Source organism: Carcharodon carcharias, chromosome 17 (assembly GCF_017639515.1).
Source record: "Carcharodon carcharias isolate sCarCar2 chromosome 17, sCarCar2.pri, whole genome shotgun sequence".
Taxonomy (NCBI): domain Eukaryota; kingdom Metazoa; phylum Chordata; class Chondrichthyes; order Lamniformes; family Lamnidae; genus Carcharodon; species Carcharodon carcharias.
In genome coordinates this window covers 36,808,344-36,830,330 of record NC_054483.1, presented here as the reverse complement: position 1 = coordinate 36,830,330, position 21,987 = coordinate 36,808,344, and the positions used below count along the sequence as shown (strand labels likewise).

The 21,987-nt window shown below is 44.3% G+C and overlaps 2 protein-coding genes across 2 annotated transcripts in view; both read right to left on the bottom strand.

Annotated features, from left to right (window-relative positions):
* Nucleotides 1-7,583, bottom strand: part of supv3l1 (SUV3-like helicase) — a 57,971-nt gene extending 50,388 nt beyond the window's left edge. The window contains exons 1-4 of the mRNA XM_041210459.1: nucleotides 7,248-7,583; nucleotides 6,468-6,545; nucleotides 5,496-5,603; nucleotides 1,649-1,763 (exon numbers count right to left, since the gene is read on the bottom strand). Coding sequence (XP_041066393.1) covers nucleotides 1,649-1,763; nucleotides 5,496-5,603; nucleotides 6,468-6,545; nucleotides 7,248-7,473 — 527 coding nt within the window. The 5' untranslated portion in view covers nucleotides 7,474-7,583. The remainder of the gene's footprint in view (nucleotides 1-1,648; nucleotides 1,764-5,495; nucleotides 5,604-6,467; nucleotides 6,546-7,247) is intronic.
* Nucleotides 7,584-9,852: 2,269 nt separating this feature from the next.
* Nucleotides 9,853-21,987, bottom strand: part of vps26a (VPS26, retromer complex component A) — a 53,866-nt gene continuing 41,731 nt past the window's right edge. The window contains exons 6-9 of the mRNA XM_041210474.1: nucleotides 15,516-15,622; nucleotides 15,353-15,421; nucleotides 12,723-12,865; nucleotides 9,853-10,888 (exon numbers count right to left, since the gene is read on the bottom strand). Coding sequence (XP_041066408.1) covers nucleotides 10,778-10,888; nucleotides 12,723-12,865; nucleotides 15,353-15,421; nucleotides 15,516-15,622 — 430 coding nt within the window. The 3' untranslated portion in view covers nucleotides 9,853-10,777. The remainder of the gene's footprint in view (nucleotides 10,889-12,722; nucleotides 12,866-15,352; nucleotides 15,422-15,515; nucleotides 15,623-21,987) is intronic.

Below are 21,987 nucleotides of genomic sequence, written 5' to 3'. Positions count from 1 at the left end.
TTAATAATAGCTTCTAACATTTTCCCTATGACAGATGTTAAGTTAATCTGTCTTTACTAAGGAAGAAAATGCTAACCAGGACACAGTGAAAGAGGAGGTAATTAATACATTAGAAGGATTATAAATTGATAAGGAAGTGGCATTAGATTAGCTGTCTATACTTAAAAGTTGACAAGGCACCAAGGCTGGATGAATGCATACAAGGATACTGAAGAAAGTGACAGTGGAAATTGCAGAGACACTGGCCATAATTTTCCAGTCTTCATTAGACTCAGTGCTGGTGCCAGGGTACTGGAGAATTGCAAATGTTACAGTCTTGTTGAGACAAATTTGGGTTAATTAAGGAAAGCCAGAATTGATTTGTTAAGGAAAAAATGTGCTTAACTAACTTGGAGTTTTTTGAAGAGGTAACAGAGGGTTGACAAGGTCAATGCTGTTGATGTGGTGTACATGGACTTTCAAAAGGCATTTGATACAGTGCCACACAACAGATTATGAACAAAATTGTATATCGTGGAATAGAAGAGACAGTAGAAACTTGACACAAAATTGGCTGAGTGACAGGAAAGAGGTTAACGGATGTTTTTGGGCTGCAGGAAAGTTTGTCATGGAGTTTCCCAGGGATCAATGTTGGGATCCTTGCTCTTCCTGATGTATATTAATGGCCTAGACATTGGTGTACAAGGCACAATTTCAAAATTTACAGATGATATAGCACGTGGAAACATTGTGAACTGTGTGGAAGACATAGACAAGATGGTGGAATGGGTGATCAGAAGGACAAAGACAAGATGGTGGAATGGGTGGGCAGAAGGACATAGGCAAGATGGTGGAATGGGTGGGCTGAAGGACATAGGCAAGATGGTGGAATGGGTGGGCTGAAGGACATAGACAAGATGGTGGAATGGATGGACAGGGAGGACATAGACAAGTTGGTGGAATGGGTGGACAAGAGGACATAAACAAAATGGTGGAATGTTTGGACAAATGGAATATGAAGTTCAATGCTGCGAAATATGAAATGATTTATTTTGATAGGAGAAACATGAAGAGGGAATATAAAATAAAGGATACAACTCTAAAGGGAGTGCAGGAACAGAGGGGCCTAGGTGTAAATATACATAAGTCACTGAGGGTGTCAGGACAGGTTGAGAGACTGGTTAAAGTATACAGTATCCTAGGCTTTATTAATAGAGGCATAAAGTACAAAAGCAAGGAGATTATGTCGAACTTGTATAACTCACTAGTTCTGCCTCAGCTGGAGAATTGCGTCCAATTCTGGGTGCTGCACTCCAGATAAGACATGAATGCAATGTAGAGAGTGCAGAAAAGATTCATGAAAATGGTTCCAGGGATGAAGAACTTCAGTTATGAAGATAGATCTGAGAAGTTGGGACGGTTTTCCTTGGAGGAGACGACTGAGCGGTCCCTTCAATACTGCTATATTCTTATAGAGAATATGCAAAACTGCATGGTACATACCAGGTTGCTGCACACCCTCACAGCTTAGACGGAACACGGCTACTGACTTTATTGAACAGAAGCCTGAGTTAACACCGGTTATACTTCCAAAAGCAAGGGTTTGTGAGGGGGGATGAAATATTGGAGACAAAGACTGATGTCAGGGGCACAATCTACAGAACCTTACCAGTTGGCTGGTAACCTTAGATCACTAATTTTGCGCAGATCCTCCATACAGTCCAACATTGGGAACACTTGTTTGGCATGTCTCAGGAAATAAGGAAAGAGATCATCAATGTGACCTGTGAACAAAATTTCACCAAATTAAATAAGTTTGTGCAAAAGAAACATTGCCTTTCCCCAAAATCAGTCCAAACAGCAGGGCATGAAGCCAATCCCAAGTATGTTAATCAGGGTCTGCAGCGCAGAGTGAAGAACAGCAGAAATCCTTTTTTTATTCTATTTCTGTATAAATCAAAATTTGAAAGTTTGAGCTGCTGGGTTTCAGTTTCCAGGTTACTTACAGCTTCAGGTCAGCACACGTTCCTGAGCCCAAGTGAGCTCTGCGAGGGCACCAGATATACACCCTTTTCACAAGTCTCACTCCCATAGGTGGGGAGGGGAGAGCTGGAACAGTTGGGAGTGGGTAGAGGAGGAAGAAAATGAAGGCAGCTGGAATAGCATGTCTCTGGGGTGGGTTACGTGGGGATGAGAGTTTTAACTATAATAAACACAATGCACCAATTGTAAAGCCTGATATAATGAGGGCAGAAAGTAATGTATTAAGCCAACAAGTTTTTTTTTAATTCATTCATGCGATAAGGTCTTTGCTGGCTGGGCCAGCATTTATTGCCCAAACCTACTCATCCTTGAGGTGGTGGTGGTGAGCTGCCTTTTTGAACCGCTGCAGTCCCTGTGGTGTAGGTACAGCCAAAGTTAGGAAGGGAGTTCCAGGATTTTGATTCAGCGAGTGAAGGAACTGCGAAATATTTCCAAGTCAGGATTGTGAGTGACTTGGAGGGAAATATCTAGGTGGTGGTGTTCCCATCTATCTGCTGCCCTTGTCCTTCTAGATGAGCATGGTCATGGGTTGTAAGATGCTGTCTAAGGAGCCTTGGTGAATTCTTCCAGTGCATCTTGTAGATGGTACACACTGTTGCTACTGTGCATCGGTGGTGGAGAGAATGAATGCTTGTGGATGTGGTGCCAATCAAGCAGGTTGCTTTGTCCCGGATGCTGTTGAGTTCCTTGAGTGTTGTTGGAGCTGCATTCATCCAGCCAAGTGGAGAGTATTCCATCACACTCCTGACTTGTGCCTTGAAGATGGTGGACAGACTTTGGGCAGTCAGGAGGTGAATTACTAGTTGCAGGATTCCTAGCCTCTGGCCTGCTCTTGTAGCTACAGTATTTATATGGCTAGTCCAGTTCATTTTCTGGTCAATGGTAACCCTCAGGATGTTGGTAGTGGGGGATTCAGTAATGGTAATGCCATTGAATGTCAAGGGGCGATGGTTGGATTCTCTCTTGTTGGAGATGGTCATGACCTGGGACTTGTATGGCATGAATGCTACTTGCCACAACTCAGCCCAAGCTTGGATATTGTCCGGGTCTTGCTGCATTTGGACATGGACTGCTTCATTATTTGAGGAGTCGTGAATGGTGCTGAACACGAGGAGGCGATGGCGTAGTGGTACTGTCACTGGACTAGTAATCCAGAGACCCAGGGTAATGCTCTAGGGACCCGGGTTTGAATCCCACCAGGGCAGATGGTGGAATTTGAATACAATAAAAATCTGGAATTAAAAGGCTAATGATGACCATGAAACCATTGTTGATTGTAGTGAAAACCCATCTAGTTCACTAATACCCTTTAGGGAATGAAATCTGCTGTCCTTACCTGGTCTGGCCCTACATGTGACTCTTAAATGCTCTCTGAACTAGGGCAACTAGGGATGGGTAATAAATGCTGGCCTTATGACCTTATGATGGAAAGCAGTTCATTGATGAAGCAGCTGAAGATGGTTGGGCCCAGGACACTACCCTGAGCGACTCCTGCAGTGATGTCCTGGAGCTGAGATGACTGACCTCCAACAACCAGAACCATCTTCTTTTGTACTAGGTATGAATCCAACCAATGGAGAGTTTTCCCCCGATTCACATTGTCTCTTGAAACTCTACTCGGTCAAATACGGCCTGATGTCAAGGGCAGTCACACTCACCTCACCTCGGAAGTTCAGCTCTTTTGTCCATGTTTGAAGCAAGGCTGTAATGAGGTCAGGAGCTGAGTGGCCCTGGCAGAACCCAAACTGGGCGTCAGTGAGCAGGTTATTGCTAAGCAAGCATCACCTGAAAGCTCTGTTGATGACCCCTTCCATTACTTTACTGATGATCAAGAGTAGACTGATGGGGTGGGAATTGGCAGGGTTGGATTTGTCCTGCTTTTTGTGTATAGGACATAGCTGGGCAATTTTCCACATACCGGGTAGATCCAGTGTTGTAGCAGTACTGCAACAGCTTGGCTAGGGACACGGCAAGTTCTGGAGCACAAGTCTTCAGTACTATTGCTGGAATATTGTCAGGATCCACAGCCTTTGCAGTATCCAGTGCCTTTAGCTGTTTCTTGATATCACGTGGAGTGAATCGAATTGGCTGAAGACTGGCATCTGTGATGCTGGGGGCCTTTGGAGGAGGCCGAGATGGATCATCCACTCAGCACCTCTGGCTGAAGACTGTACCAAATGCTTCAGCCTTATCTTTTGCACTGATATGCTGGGTTCCTCCATCACTGAGGATGAGGATATTTGTGGAGCCTCCTCCTCCAATTAGTTGTTTAATTGTCCACCGCCATTCATGACTGGATGTGGCAGGACTGCAGAGCTTAGATCTGATCCTTTGGATGTGGGATCACTTAGCTTTGCCTATCACTTGCTGTTTATGCTGTTTGGCACACAAGTCTTCTTGTGTTATAGCTTCACCAGATTGACAACTCAACTTTAGGTATGCCTGGTGTTGCTCCTGGCGTGTCCTTCTGAACTCTTTGTTGAACTAGGGTTGATCCCCTAGCTTGATGGTAATGGTAGAGTGGAGGATATGCTGGGCCATGAGGTTTCAGATTGTGTTCGAGTACAATTCTGCTGCTGCTGATGGCCCACAGCGCCTCATGGATGCCCAGCCTTGAGTTGCTAGATGTGTTCGAAATCTATCCCATTTAGCCTGGTGATAGTGCCACACAATATGGTGGAGGGTATCCTCAATGTGAAGGCGAGACTTTGTCTCCACAATGACTGTGTGGTGGTCACTCCTACCCATACTGTCATGGACAGATGCATCTGCGACAGACAGGTTGATGAGGATGAGGTCAAGTATGTTCCCTCGCTGTCTGCCACAGACCCAGTCGAGCAGCTAGGTCCTTTAGTACTCACTCAGCTCGGTTAGTGGTGGTGCTACTAAGTCACTCTTGATGATGGACATGGAAGTCCATCGCCCAGAGTACATTCTGTACCCTTGCCACCCTCCAAGTGGTGTTCAACATGGAGCAGCACTGATTCATCAGCTGAGGAAAGGCAGTACGTGGTAATCAGGAGGCTTCCTTGCCCATGTTTGATCTGATGCCATGAGACTTCATGGGTCCAGAGTAGATGTTGAGGACTCTCAGGGTAACTCCCTACCAACTGTATACTACTGTGCCACCACCTCTGCATGGTCTGTCCTGCCGGTGGGACAGGACAAACCCAGGGATGGTGATGGTGGTGTCTGGACATATCTGTAAGGTGTGATTCTATGAGGATGACTATGTCAGGCTGTTGCTTGACTAGTCTGTGAGACAGCTCTCCCAATTTTGGCACTAGCCCCCAGATGTTAGAAAGGAGGACTTTGAAGGTCGACAGGGCTGAGATTGTCATTGTCGTTTCCGGTGCCTAGGTCGATGCCGGGTGGTCTGTCTGGTTTCACAAGTGTACACAATTACTTGCACTGTGGCAAGAAACCTATACAAGTCACGTACTGAGAACGCACACAGTTACTACAATACGTACCTGCACCACAGCATATATCATTGAGGATGATGTGCAAATCCACATTCAGGGATTCAACTTCCATCACATACTTTCGAAAACTAATGAAGGCCTGGTGGAAAAGGCGAGCTGTAGAAAACACAAAGGGATTACAGAAAATTGTGCAAAACCCACCTTCAACTAAAGACTTCATCGTTTCCCCTTCTCAATCACATGAGTTAGAGTTATGCTGTGCCCCTTCAAACAACCCTCTCACCCTCCTGAGCAGGACACAAGGCAGGGTTTTGTCCTTTTATACGTAGGCCTCCATTCTCTCTCATACACCATAGGTCAGCGCAGTGGATAGAAGGCAGAGTCCAGATTCCACCAGATTCCAAACCCAGTTCTGCCATAAATATGCTCCAAGCAGGTATATGGCCCTGTGCCAACTGAGCAGATCTGCATGAGACAAGAGCTTAGGGGTAAGTAATGTTTTGCATAGGTCCCAAAAAAAGGGTCATTGGCCAGCACTGCTTGATCATTCAGGAGCCACCTTGCTGTACACAATCCCTTTGTGTAAAAGGAGAGATTTTAAAAACCAAATCGAACACCGCATTGTGAAGGGAGAGACAACTGACCATCGCACAGTGAACAGAGAACTGACCACTGCACCGTCATCAGAGAGAACTGACAACTGCACCGTCAACAGAGAGAGAGAGCTGACCACCGCAACGTGAACAGAGAGAGAGCTGACCACCGCAACGTGAACAGAGAGAACTGACCACCGCAACGTGAACAGAGAGAGAACTGACCACCGCACCATCAACGGAGAGAGGACTGACCACCGCACCGTGACGAGACAGAGAGAGAACTGACCACTGCACTGTGAACAGACACTGTACAATGCGTGTTAATGGGGTGAATAATAAAATAATGGTTGAGTTTGTATTTACGCTTCAAAATCCTGCAGCAAAGCGCAAACGATTAAATGGAGCAATGCAGACGATCACTTACCATCCAGCCCATTCTCACTGCCCAGTCTCTGCATCTCCTTCCTTTTGTAGAACTTGTTCAATGTTCTGAGAGCCTCAGCTGCAAACAATGAAAAGGTCAGAAGATATCAGGTCAGGGAGTGTGCTTCCCCACGGCACCAAATTCCACTTATGGGGCTTGAGACAACTGCTGGGAGCAATTTCCAAATCCACAGATCTGTGGTCATCACTGCGCCCATTCCTCTAATTTCCCTCTCTCCCTCCCCCCCATTCCCCGCTACCACCCCATTCCCCCCCTCTCCCGCCACCCCTCCAATCCCCAATCCCCCTACTCCCTCCCCCCATCTCCCATTCACCCCACTCTCCTGATTCGTACCCCTCTCCCGTCTCCCTCTCCCCTCCCTGTTCTCCCCTCTCATCTCCCATCCCCTCCCCCTATTCCCCCTCCCCTCCCTATTCCCCACTCTTCCATCTCCCTATTCCCCTCTTCCACCTTTCTATTCCCCCCTCGTCTCCCACCCCTTCCCCCTATTCCCCCATTCTCCCTCTCGTCTCCCACCCCCTCTCCCCATTCCCCCTCCTGTCTCCCTCTTCCTCCCCATTCCCCCCTCTCCAGCCTCCCCCACCCCTTCCCCATCCCCCCTCTTCCCCATCTCCCATTCCCCCCTCTCCCCCACTGACTCCCTCCTCCTCCCCATTCCCCCTCTCCAGTCTCCTTGCCCCACATTCCGCCCCCCCCCCCAACATTCGCCCTCTCTTCACCCGCGCCCCCCACCCCCACCCCCACCCCTCTGTTACTCACTCCTATTCAGCTCCTTGCTCAGTTCTGCTCCCACATTTCCCCCGGGCCCCGGGATCACTCTGGGCGCTAACGGTACAAACAGGGATGTGTCGAGTGGTTTCGAACCGATCTTGCTGCCGTTGGAGCGGGAAGGATTGAGAAGGCGGCCGGCGGCTCGGAGCGGGCATGGGCCTGGGCCTGGGCCTGGGCCTAGGCCCATGATCCTAAGGCCGCGGTTCAACCACATGGGGAGTGGCCCGGTGTGGACTCCCTGGGCTGGCTCTCAGAGCGGCAGCAGCAGCGGCACGCACCAAACCCGAGACCAGGCGGCACTTTGAAACCGGGGCCGCGACAAAAAAAAACAGGCACGCAGGGCAGCTTAACTGCCAAAGGACCCCAGGGCCTGTGGTTACCATGGAGACGGCAAAATTCCCCTTCCCAGAATTCCCTGACCCCAAATCCCCACACTCCCAAAAAACGAAACCCCCAAATCCCAATTCCCCCACCCCCCAAAAAATCCTAACCCCAAATCCGTACTCTTCCAAAAAACCCAAACCAAACCTCCAAATCCCAATTCTCCCAACCCCCCCAAAAAATCCTAACCCCAAATCCCCACTCTCCCAAAAACCCCAAACCAAATTCCCAAAAGACCCAAACCAAACCTCAAAATCCCCATATCCCCAAATCCACACACTTCCAAAAAAAACCAAACCCCCAAATCCCCTCTCTCAAAAAACCAAACCCCCAAATCCCCACTCTCCCAAAAACCCAAATCAAATCCCACACTCCCAAAAAAACCCAAACCAAACCCCAAAATCCCGACCCCCAAATCCCCACTCCCAAAAAACCCAAACCAAATCCCCCCCAAAAACCCTAACCCCCAAATCCCACTCAAAGAAATTCAAACCAACCTCCCTCAAATCCCAATTCCCCCAACAAACTCTAACCCCCCAAATCCCTACACTCCCAAAAAAAACAAACCAAATCCTCAAATCCTAAGTCCCCCAAAACCCACATTCCCAAAAATCACAAAACCCAACCCCCACAAAAACCAATAAATCCCAAATCCCCTAAAACCCCAAATCATCAAGACCTAACCACCCCTCAAAAACCCCAATGTCCTTGAAACAAACCCCCAAATTTCAACCCCCTGAAAAATACCCTAATCCCCAAAAAAACAAACCTCGAAACCCCAAATCACCAAAAAAACCCAAATCTCCCCAAAAACCACAAAATATACCCCCAAATCCAACCCCCCCAAAACCCAAATCCCAGCCCCAGTACAAACTCCAAAAACCCAACCCCCTTCAAAAAATCCCACCCCCAAAACAAACACCAAACTCTGAAAAAACCCAAATCCCAAAAACAACCCCTTCAAAAAAACCACAAATGCCACAAAACCACAAAATCCCAAGCCCCTCAAAAAGACCCTAATCCCTCATAACCCAACCGTCCAAAAAACCAAAATCCCTCAAAACAATCCCCAAAATTCCACCCCCCCCAAAAAGAACCTAACCCCCAAAATAACCAAAAATCCCAAAACACGCAAACCCCTCAAAAAACCACAAACAAAGGAGTTAGGAGCAGAAGTAGGCCATTCACCCCCTCGAGCCTGCTCCACCATTCAATAAGATCATGGATGATCTGACTGTGGCCTCAGCTCCACTTTCCTCAATAGCCCCATAACCTTTGACTCCCTTGTCAATTAAGAATCCATCTAACTCAGTGTAGTAACCTTTGATGTGGCACCTTGTCAAATGTCTCCGGAAATCTGAGTACACCACATCCACAGGTTCCCCTTTACACACGTTGCTTGCTAGTTCCTCAAAGAACTCTTATAAATTAGTCAAACACAATTTATCTATCACAAAACCATGTTGACTCTGCTTAATTGTACTGAGATTTTCTAAGTGTCCCACTATAATAACCGCCTCAATAATAGATTCCAGCCTTTTCCCAATGACAGAAGTTAGGCTAACTGGCTTGTAGTTTCCTGCTTTCTGTCTCCCTCCTCTCTCAAATAGAGGTGTTACATTTGCTATTCTCCATTTGGGAAGTCCAAAAAACCACAAGAAACCCCAACTCCCCGATCAAACACCCCCCAAAGATCAATGCCCCCCTTACCTCAACCCCTGACCCCAATCAATCCCCACCCCCACCCACCCTCCATTTAGCATAAAGCACAAATAAACATTATATATACCGTCCCAGAGCTGAGCGAGGGGAAATCATTCAGGCAGGACTTCCAAGAACTTCCTACAGTTACATCACCTCCAATATCTCATTGAGCAGTCTATGTTAGACATTGGAATTTTTTGGATCTGTGGCACATTTGTTCAACATGTTGTCACTCCAACACTGCACATGTCATCAATTCAGTTTAACCAAGGAGAAAATCATCCAAAGCTTCCTGCTACTGGTTTTTTTATCTAAGTGACATCCACTGGAAACCAACAGGAATGTTAGGAAAATGATTTATCAGCAATGCCCTCCACGGCCAAATGTCCTGCTGAGAATCACCATCTAGGCTAATGCAGAGTGAGCAGTGGTACCTGCTGGTACCTGACTGCCCCAGTCAAAGCCAGTGACATCAGTCACAGGGTATATTGTAGAGAGACGTAAAAGGTTTGAATTCAAGTGTAATTGGATACACTGGCAAAGACTTTATTGAATATAGAGGAGATACACTTTTTTTGGATGGTATAATACATCTGAAATAACAGTACTTAAAATATTTCCATTTATTCTTGATATCAGACACAGACATGCAGGAAAATATTTGGCATTAACTGGCTTTAAACTGTTCTCAGGCACTTTACAGGAAAACATTGGGAGACAGGAAACTTTACTCCTACACTGTACCTGCACTGACAGTAACTGCATCGCAGCACAGGTCAGAATACAGGCCCCAGCACAGTGCTTACTCCTTGGGAAATGAGGTGAGGGGAGGGACGGGAGATGGGGGGGGGCAAAGGGATGCAGGGAGATAGGAGATAATGACTGGGCCCTGGGCATTGTTTAACCTCAATGCTGCGTCTGCAATGCAGAGAGACGTTATAGTACTTGTGTTGCTACCTGGAGCACTGCTGGGAGTTGGAACATGCCACTTGTTTACACCAAGCAAAAACAAAAATTATTAGTGGAAACAGGACCATCACCAAACTTCAACATGTAACAAGCTGGAAATATACAAACAATAAACATACTCTTAACATCCCTTCTCATCAAGCATTAGCGTGTATGTTTGAAATGGAGGAAGTGAAATCTGTTCTGAGCTAATCTGTACACAGTAATTCCCAGGTTTAAATAAATTCACCTCCATGCACAAGTACATACAGAACCATCAAACCAACATCTTGCTCAGTGTAGATTTTTAGTGCATAAGTTGAAACAAAATGTACAGTATAAAAAGCTAGCTTTAGAGTTCCAGTGTTTGAGAAACCGTTAGTGACCTGCAGAAAGTTTAATATCACAAAGAAACTGTGGGATCGTGCACAGCGACCATGTCTGTGGCAACTCTTAAAGGGACCGTCATCTTGCTCACTCTTTCTTCATATTTCAGGCTGCTGAGCGGAGGCCTGTGGCTCTGGTGATTCCAGACGCTGATGGAAATTGGTTCGTTTCCTCAACTTCTCTGGAGCTTTTCTCCACAGTACAATCTCCTGTCAGGGAATTAAAACAGGCAGTTGAATGGCCTGATCCAGGATTTCACTGCTGATTTTCTCTTGCTAGATTATAGCCAGCTGGTAACATTGCACAATCATCCATCCACCCACCCAACCAGCCACCATGGACCCAGGCAAAATGACAAACTATTGAATCACAGGCAATACAGTCCAAGGCCAATATTTATCCCTCAATATCACAAATAGATTATCTCTTCTTCTTCATTTCCAGTTTGTGGGAGTTTTCTGTGCACATATTAGCTGATGTGTTTCCTACATTACAACAGTGATTGCCCTTCAAGAGTACTTAATTGGCTGTAAAGTGCTTTGAGACATCCTGAGGTTATAAAAGGTACTATATAAATGCAAGTCTTCCTTCTTACTGACAGGGCCTCAAGTTTCAGAGGATGCGGTTATGTGTGTGCGGGTGTGGAATGGCCACAGGAGGGTGCTATTCACAGATTGCTCATATCAGAGGATCCTGAGAAAAGCTGTGTAAGAAACAGTGGCTCTAAATACAATTCCCCAAAATTCAGTAGAAAGCCAAATTCTACCAGAGGATTGGAGATGGAAGATATGACTCCCCTCGACAAGCCAGTTAGTTTTGACAGTTGCTGGAGAACTACTGGAATTTATAATACAAGATAACACTTGGAGAAACAGGCTATAAAGGTCAGTCAGCAGAGATTTCTAAGAAACAGGTAACTTGGGCAACCTGATAAATTACATCTCTCCAAAGAATTCTGCTTGAATTTTCAAAAAGAATTTCATTAAGTATAAAAGATATTTGGTAAAGATAATGGTACAGTGTATACCATCGCAAATGTGTACTGTGGCAACTCAACAAGGCTTCTTCAGCAGCAACTCTCAAACTTGTGATCTTCACGAACTACAGGGTTCAGGGAACACCATCACTTCCAAGTTCCCCTCCAAGCCACACACCATCCTGACTTGGAACCATACCACCAGATCAAAATCCCGGAACTCCCTTCCTAACAGCACTGTGGGTGTACGCACACATGAACTGCAATGGTTCAAGGCAGTGGCTCACCACTATCTTCTTAATGGCACTTGGGATGGCAATAAATGCTGGCCTTGCCAGTGATCCCCACATCCCAAAAATAAATGTAAAAAAGGGGTTGTGGCCACTTAGGCAGTAAATGAAGGGTGGAATGTGTTAGTGAACGGTGGTAGAGTGCTGGGGTGGAATTGGTATATAAGTGATTGGGGCTTGGAAATTGAGGAACTGAGGAAACAATAGCAAAGAGTTTGCTGATAGAGGTATGGCAAGGATTAGGCTAGACCACAGAATGGTGGGGGGGGCGGGGGGCGGAGGTGTACTGAAAGAGATATACTCTTTCATAAGGTGGGCAGATGGAGTTTAATGCAGAAAAATGCAAACAGCTCCATCTTGGAATAAAGAAAGGGAAAATTTTAAATGGAGTGATTGGACCTTGTGCAAGATACAGTAATGGTGGCAGAACTAGAGGCAAGAATTCAAAACCCAACATGACAATTTATGAAATTTGGTTTATTACAGTGCGGAATCAGATCAAGTGGCCAAGAAAATCTCAGCTGATTAACTAATGTCTTTCCAGGAAGGGAGTCTGTCTTCTCCCCCCGCTGCTCCTCAACTATGTAACTGGGCTAAATCCACAGTGTACTACTCTGCTGGTCTATTGATGTGCTGGTTGACCATCGCATCCTCACATAAAATGCAGACAACACACATAAATACAGGGCTGGGGATTGAACTCAATCTATTTGTACATATGGGCTCCCCAGTCACACAGTGACTTATCCAAATAAGGGGGCTGGCCTATTGACATACCTGTTGTTTGAAATACCGTCTATCCTCTTCATCGACTAGAACCAGGTTTAAGAAATAACGCACAGAGAATTTCTTGTTGACATCCCTCATTGTTGGGGTTAGATCATATCCTGCCAGGAACAGTCTAATTGGAATGGATTCACCTTCAAACAGAAAGAAGTTTACTTTTGAATGAACAAGCTGGCTTTAGACAGTTCTGCTGGTGATCTTTCCATCTCCCCCAAAGGCACTGCTTGCTGGAGTACAATTCCACGTAAAATAGCCTGTGCTTCCTCAAAAGCAGTGGATCTTCACACACAGCCTAGACCATAGGGCAGTAAACAGACATATGCTGCTCCACAGGTACTCCCAGTGGCTGCATTCTGATTAGAAGAGTCTAAGTGTTACATATTAGAAAAATTGCTTATGGATTCAGTAACCAATGACTGAAGGGAGTTATCAATCATTTCAGAATCAAAAAAAGATGGGGTGGGGGAGGTACTGTCACTTCCATTCCTCACCATTACACAGCAAAGCAACAATCCAGAAAGAATGCTGTTCAGTTTAGAGAGTTGCAAATCAAGTCCACAAATTTATTAAGTATGTAACACAAGTCTACCTTAACTAAAATCCTGGTGAGCTAAAGAAATCCACAAACCAGGCACAGCCTGACCAGAGAACTACATAGTTTCAGCATGGTTCACATAGAAATTGAACATAACCCAGCTTCTCATTCACAACTAATTCCACCCCACACTGTTTGTGCATTGAGAGCAATAAATCAATGAACAGCCTTGGGCCCTTCACCTGTTCTACCTCAGCTACTTCCAACATGTAGCACTTTGCAGGAATCAGCTCAGCACAATAGCCTCACTGAGAATTCTTTATAAGGCATTGCTAAATCTACTCTGTGATAGCAAAGACCTTCCCTCTTGTTCTTTTTCCTCCCTCTCCCATTTCATCCACACAAGAGCTATTACATTTCCCAGTTCTAATGAAAGGTCATCGACCTGAAACATTCACTCTGTTTCTCTCTCCACAGATGCTGCCTGACCTGAGTACTTCCAACATTTTCTACTTAACTATCTGATTGGCTTTGACTCATCCCATTAATGGGAAATTCATCTGCCTCTTTCAGACAATCAAAAACTCCCTCAGTGATCAAGACATCACCAAATCTCCACTCCCCCCCCCTCCTCCACCACCACCACCCCGGTCTGGGTCTGAACTGGTCAGTCTGTCTGAATTCAGTAATTTTTCTGAAGTGTATCTTTGGGAAATAAATAAGGGAGTACTTAGAGTGGGGGATAAAATCTTTATTCAGAGCATTTATTCACCAATGCAAAAATCAGCCATTCCCAATTAAGTTCCACTTTGCCTAAGTAGTAACTGAAGGCCTCCATGTTGGACCAGTCATCCCTGTGGAAGATCCAATAGCACTATTCAAAACTCGTGTCCAAGTCTCCTAGCAACACATCTTCCCCCATTCCCCCCAGCCAATAAACTAGCCATCCACTTTGCAACCTGGGATCTAGCCATGTGCAAAATTGCTGTCACATTTACCCATTCAACAGTTACAAAACTTCTAGTAATTCATTACATGTGAAGTGTTAGTTACTGCTCTGGCCTACTGCCATCCAAGTTATTGTGTGAAGCATGGCAAGAAGATAAGGCAGTATATAAACGCAGGTATAAGTTTTTCCTCTTCTGTCTCTCATTTTAAACAAGCTAAGTGACATCCACAGTCAATGTACTGCAATATACAGCTGGTCCTAGCAGGTAATAAATTCCTTAAAATTTTTAAATTATGTAGGGTTAAGCTTAAAAAAAGATTGATGGTGTGAGCTAGAAGTCTCCATGTGAATCAGTCCATGCAGCCAGTTCCTTACTTCTGGTGGCAGCAGTGAGGAAACAAACTCAGCTATGGCCAACAGGTTGGTCATAAGGTATGGCCAACATATTTTAGCAGAAAGATTAGACTTTATGCTATATGCTTACCACATCACTTCACCTTCACCAATGACGGGCATATACCCACCAACACATCAGCCTGCTCTTTCCAAAACCAGCCTGAAACTATACAGCTATATGGTTCCACAGCTCACTGAAATCCTGAGACACAGCATCCATCCTGTGAGGAACAGCAGGAAGTTTACAGGATGAGGACAAGACCAAGAATTAGAAACACATCCACTGATCAGGAAAGAAAGCTTCTGTACCAAACATCAGCCTGTACAATTCAAAGTTCACCCAAAAATCAGCACAATGACTTTTATCCATCAGTCAGTACTCTTCAGAACTCTGAATAACGCCAATAATGTAACTAATTGGTTTGTGAAAGTAGTTCCTATATTTGGAATAACTAGTTATAAGATACATTTATGTAACTTTAACATAGAAAAACATCCTAAAGGCACTTGACAGAGGCAAAAGGGGAGTAAAATGGATGTCAAGCTTAGGAGGGACAGTTTAATGAGTTCCACCTTTGTGTGCTTTGCTCAGTCCTTTTTGAAACACTTCTAATAATACTGACCTACTCCATTTTTTCAGATGCTGATCAACCTGGATTCAGTGCAACAATTTATGTTAAGGTTTCTAGCAGTTTCAGGTATTTTTGGCTGAGACAATTATAGTACAGTTTTACACCTCACCTTTGACAGGAGCTCCATCCATTATTTCATACTTGGCAATCGTTTCTGTCTCTGTGGTTGTACTGGGCCCTAATTTTTAAAAAAAATGACAGTAATCAGACAGCCTGGTCTCAGACAACAGTGAGCATGGAATCCAGCAGCAAGTTAACATTGATCTCCTTACCAATACCAGTGATCTCTTTTTTAATCAGCTGAAGTTCCATATGCTGGATTTTGATTCTCACCAACAGGAAGTAGATCTTACCGACAATTACATCCTTCAAGTGATATCTATTAAAGAACCAAAAGCGTAACCAATATAGAATGCAAGTCTTAAGGCTGGAATGGGCAGTTTTATATACAGAAAGACATCACACACACAAACCAGCACTTAACCAGTTAAGAGCAATGAAGTGTAGGAAGCACCAATTTCTGCTGATCTGCAGTACTCTATTTCTTCTGGGTAATTTCATTTATTGTAAACCCAAATGATAGTCTAATAATATTGGATGTTCTGCCTTTTGAGGTGAACAGGAGTGTGTGACAGGCAGCTGGCTGGCACATACAGGCAATTGTTAATGTGGCAACACACTAGTCCCATTCATAAGCACATACAAGATCACAAGTTTCAGATTATAGACATCTACCTTTTACAATGAACACAAATGAATTGTAAGCAGTGTTTAAAAACAAAAAGCTGCGGATGCTGGAAATCCAAAACAAAAACAGAATTACCTGGAAAAACTCAGCAGGTCTGGCAGCATCAGCGGAGAAGAACAAAGTTGATGTTTCAAGTCCTCATGACCCTTCCACAGAACAGTTCTACAGGCAAAGTTGCAAGGTGCTAACCAAAAGATTAGGGAATATAACACAGATCTGCATTCATAGGAGAATACCTGCTTAAGGAAACTACTCAGCTGCTCGTATGAGAACAGGGGCTGGGAAATTGCAAACTGTCACTTATAATGTCCATTCTGGAATATGCTGTGTTCTGAGAATGGGGAAGTCCTCCCAGATTAAGTTTTTAGGTATTGGTAAACCAAGTTAATAAGGAATAGCTCACACACTGAACCAAAATGTAACTTTTGATGAAGGAAAGATCAAAGGACGATATTGTTCAGGAATTTAAAAATTAAAAAAAGATATAGCAAGGAACAGAAGCATTGCAAAAGTCACAGACCTTGAGCAACACCAGCATGGGCAAAAGAATAGAATTCCAGAGGTGAGGTGAGAGTGACTACCCTTGAATCAAGGCAACGTTTGACCTAGTGTGGCATCAGGAATTCTAGCAAAATTGAAGGTAATGGAAATCAGGATGAAAAATCTCCACTAGTTGGAGTCTTAGGAAGATTGTGGTTGTTAGAGGCCAATCATTTTAATCCCAGGACATCGCTGCAGGAGTTCTTCAGGGTAGTGTCCCAGGTCCAACCATCCTCAGCTGCTTCATCAAAGACCTTCCCTCCATCATAAGGTCAGAAAGTAGGGATGTTCACTGATGACTGATTATATTGTTCAGTACCATCTGCAACTCATCAGATACTGAAGCAATCAGTGTCCATATGCAGCAAGACCTTGACAACATTCAGGTTTGGGCTGGTAAGTGGCAAGTAGCATTTGCACAACACAAGTGCCAGGCAATAACCATCTCCAACAAGAGAGAATTTACCCATCTCTCCATTACATTCAATGGCATTACTATCACAGAATCTCCCTCCATCAACATTGTGGAGTTTACGTTGACCAGAAACTTGAGGGTCCAGCCATATAAATACTGTGGCTACTGAGGTCAGAGGCAAGGAATTCTGCAGAGAGTAACTGACCTCCTGACTCCCCAAAGCCTGTTCAACACCTACACGGCATAAGTGAAGAATGTGATTGAATAGACAGGAGAGTGGCGTAGTGGTAATGTCACTGGACTAGTAATCCAGAGGCCAGACTAATGCTCCGGGAACACATGTTTAAATCCCACCACAGCAGCTGGTGGAATTTAAATTCAATTAATAAAATCTGGAATAGAAAGCTAGTCTCAGTAATGGTGATCATGAAACTATCATTGATTGTTGTAAAACCCATCTGGTTCACTAATGTCCTTTAGAGAAGGAAATCTGCCATCCAGTCTGGCCTACATGTGACTCTAGACCCACAGCTTAGTTTGACTCTTAACTGTTCTCTAAAATGGCTTAGAAAGCCACTCTGCTCCAGTTGGGGCCTAGGCAGAGTTTTATAAAGGTTCAGCCAAACTGCCCCACTTTTGTACATAACGTTTCTATTTATGCAGCCCAAGATCCCATATGCTTTCCTAATCACACACTCAATATCTCTTGCCACCTTCAAAGATCGATGCACATGCATCCCCAGGTCCCTCTGTCATGCACACTCTCTAGAACTGTGACATTAAGTCTATATGGCATCTCCTTATCCCTTTTGCCAAAGTGCATCACCTCACACTTCTCCATATTAAATTCCATCTGTGACTTATCTGCCCATTCCATTGGCCTATGTGTTACATTCGAATGGTACCATCCTCATCTGTTTGCCACTCCTTAAAGTTGTGTATCATTGGAATACAGAGTAGAATTTCAAAATTTGCCAATGTCTAAGTCATATAGCAACTTTAAAAAAAATGCACTGGTCCTAGCACTGACCCCTAGGGGACACCACTGTCTATCATCCTCCAGTTTGAAAAATAACCATTTACCACAACGCATTTGCTGTCCTTAATTTTTTATCCAAGTTGACATTGACCCTCCTATTCCATGAGCCTCAATTTTGTAAACCAAATGTGGCTCTTTGTCAAACGCTTTCTTAAAATCCACAAAGAAAAAATCCACCTCATTCCCTTCACTGTTACTTCATCAAAACATTCAATTAGTCAGCATGAACTGTCTTTTACAAATCTGTGCTCTCCTTAATTAACTCAAACCTCTCTAAGTGCTTGTTGATTTTTTCCCTGATTAGTGTTTCCAAATCCTTTATCACCACTGATAATAAATTAAGTGGCCTATAGTTGCTAGGACTGTCCTTATACCCTTTCTTGAATAAAGGGGAAAAATGGGCCAGAAAATGGCAGATGGAATTTAATGCGGAATAGTGTGAGGTGTTACATTTTGGAAAGTCAAACCAAGGTAGGACATACACAATAAATGGTAGGGCACTGAGGAGTGCAGAGGAACAAAGGGATCTGGGAGTTCAGATACATAGTTCCCTGAAAGTGGCGTCACATGTAGACAGGGTTGTAAAGAAAGCTTTTGGCACACTGGCCTTCATAAATCAAAGTATTGAGTATAGGAGTTGGGATGTTATGGTGAGGTTGTATAAGACATTGGTGAGGCCAACTTTGGAGTATCGTGTGCAGTTCTGGTCGCCTAACTACAGGAAGGATATCAGTAAGATTGAGAGAGTGCAGAGGAGATTTACTAGGATGTTGCCGGGTCTTAAGAAGTTGAGTTACAGGGAAAGATTAAACAGGTTAGGACTTTATTCCTTGGAGCATAGGTGAATGAGGGGAGATATGATAGAAGTTTACAAAATTATGAGGAGTATAGACAGAGTAAATGCGAGTAGGCTCTTTCCACTTAGATTAGGAGAAATAACCACGAGAGGACATGGCTTTAGGGTGAAAGGGGAAAAGTTTAGGGGGAACATTAGGGGGGAACTTCTTCACTCAGAGAGTGGTGAGTGTGGGGAACGAGCTACCATCTGACGTGGTAAATGCGGGCTCACTCTTAAGTTCTAAGAATAAATTAGATAGATACATGAATGGGAGAGGTCTGGAGGGTTATGGACTAGGTGCAGGTCAATGTATTTCGACACAGACTAGAAGGGCCGAATGGCCTGTTTTCTGTGCTGTAGTATTCTATGGTTCTATTTGCCATTCCCCAATCCTCTGGCACCTCCCCCATATCTAGGGGTAGTAATCTGGGATGTAAACCATTGGCACCAGGTATCTTATTAACCCCAAGCATTTCCAGCCTTTCCAGTACCACCTTCCTCTCAGTTTTCATCCTATATATTGCTTCTACGATCTCCGCTTCAACCGATATTTTATCAGCATCCTTCTACTGTGTAAACACTGGTACAAAGTACTCATTCAATATTCTAGCCTTGCCCTGTACCTCTAAGCATATATCACCCTCTTTGCCCTTAATAGGACTAACTCCACCTCTTATTACCTGCTTATTATTTACACACTGGTAGAAGATTTTTTGATTCCCTTTTATGTTAACAGTTATTCTATTTTCATATTCTCTCCTCGCCAATCTAGTTTTCACCTTCACCCTCCCTCTCACCTATTGTATTTAACTTGAAGAATTCACCTGACATGCATCATACACCTTTTTTTTGTTTCATCCTATTCTCTATATCCCTTGTCATCCAAGGAACTGTGGTTTCAGTTCTCATACCTTTCGCCTTTATTGGAATGTACCAAGCTTGTACCTGAAAAATCTCTTGCTTTAAGATCACCCATTGTTCCGTTACAGTTTTTCCTGTCAGCCCTTGGTTCCATTTTACCGTAGTTAGATCCCATTGAAAATAATACTCCAACACTCAAGAAGCTTGACATCATCTAAGACAAAGCAGCCGCTTGATTGACAACCCATCCACCACTAAACTTAAACATTCACTCCCTCCACCACCGATGCAGTGACAGCAGTGGGTACCATCTAGAAGATGCACTGCAACAACTCACCAAGGCTCCTTCGACAGCACCTTCCAAACCTGCAACCTCTACCATCTAGAAGGACAAAGGCAGCAGATGCATGAGAACACCACCAGCTGCAAGTTTACCTCCCAGTCACACATCATCCTGACTTGGAAATATATCGCCATTACCTCACTCTCACAGGATCAAAATCCTGGAATTTCCTTCCTAACAGCACTGTGGATGTAACTACACATGAACTGGAATGGTTCAAGAGGGCAGCTTATATTTCACCCCTCTCCTATTTTTACTTAGTTCTGTTGAAGGGTCATGAGGACTCGAAACGTCAACTTTGTTCTTCTCCGCCGATGCTGCCAGACCTGCTGAGTTTTTCCAGGTATTTCTATTTTTGTTTTGGATTTCCAGCATCGGCAGTTTTTTGTTTTTATCTCTCAGTTTACCCACAGGATGGACATGTATAATAGACCCGAGTGAAGGAAATTCAGCAGCACATTATTCAGGATCTGTTTATTGATAGTGATAAAGTTTCCATCAATAAATATTTGCTGCGGAGTAATTTGGAGATCATACTCCCGGGAGCAAAAATGGGAGCGCAAGAAGGGGAAATACTGAGAGCAGAGCCAAGAGTTAAAAGAGCGTGAGAAGGGGGCGAGACAGAGATAAATTCAGTAAATGGTAGTATTCATAGGAATTAATCTACATTAAGATAAAAATTACAATAAATTAATAAATACTGTAGGAAATGCTTTATATAAAGTTTAAGGTATGTCAGTGCAGTTCAGCCATGTGGAATGTTCATCTTGCGGGATGTGGGAAGTTGTGCAGGCACAAAGTGTCCTCAGCGACGACATCTGCAGGAAATGTCACCAGCTGCAGGAACTTGAGTGGCGGCTGGAGTCACTGTGGTGCATCCACAAGGCTGAGGATTATGTGGATAGCAGGTTTAGAGAGGTGGTCACATCGCAGCAAAGAAGTACACAGGCAGAGAGGGAATAGGTGACCACCAGAGTATCTAAGAGAAACAAGCAGGTAGTGCAGGAATCCCCTGAGGCTGAGGCTATCTCACTTTCTAACCACTTTTCCATTTTGGATACTGGTGAGCGAGATGGCTCCTTAGAGGGCCGTAGCAAGAGCCAACTTTGTGGCACCACAGGTGTGTCAGCTGCACAGGAGAGGAAGAGTGGAAGTGCTATAGGAGTTGGGAATTCCATAGTTATGGAAATAGACAGGCGTTTCTGCAGCCATAGACGAGACTCCAGGATGGTATGTTGCCTCCCTGGTGCCAGGGTCAAGGATGTCACAGAGTAGCTGCAGGACATTCTTTTGGGGGAGGGTGAACAGCCAGAGGTCATGTTCCACATTGGGACCAATGACATAAGTAGGATGAACATACGAACAAGGAACAGGAGTAGGCCATTCGGCCCCTCGAGCCTGCTCCACCATTTAAAATCATGGCTGATCTGATAGTAACCTGAAATCTGCATTCCACCTATCCCAATTACCCATCACCCCATTGCTTACCAAGAATCTATCCACCTCTGCCTTAAAAATATTCAAAGACTCTGCTTCCACCACCTTTCAGGAAGAGAGTTGCAAAGACTCATCACCCTCAGTGAAAATATTTCACCTCATCTCGGTTTTAAATGGGCAACCCCTTAATTTTAAATTGTGTCCCTAATTCTATAAACTTCCACAAGGTCCTCTCCACATCCACCCCTCAGGATCTTATATGTTTCAATCAAGTCGCCTCTTACTCTTCTAAACTCCAGCAGATACAAGCCTAGCCTGTCCAACCTTTCCTCATAAGACAACCCACTCATTCCAGGTGTTAGTCTTGTAAACTTTCTCTGAACTGCTTCCAGTACATTTACATCATTCCATAAATAAGGTGAGCAATATTGTACATAATACTCCACAGGTGTCACTAATGCCTGGTACAACTGAAGCACAACCTCCATAATTGTGTATTCAATTCCCCTTGTAATACATGATG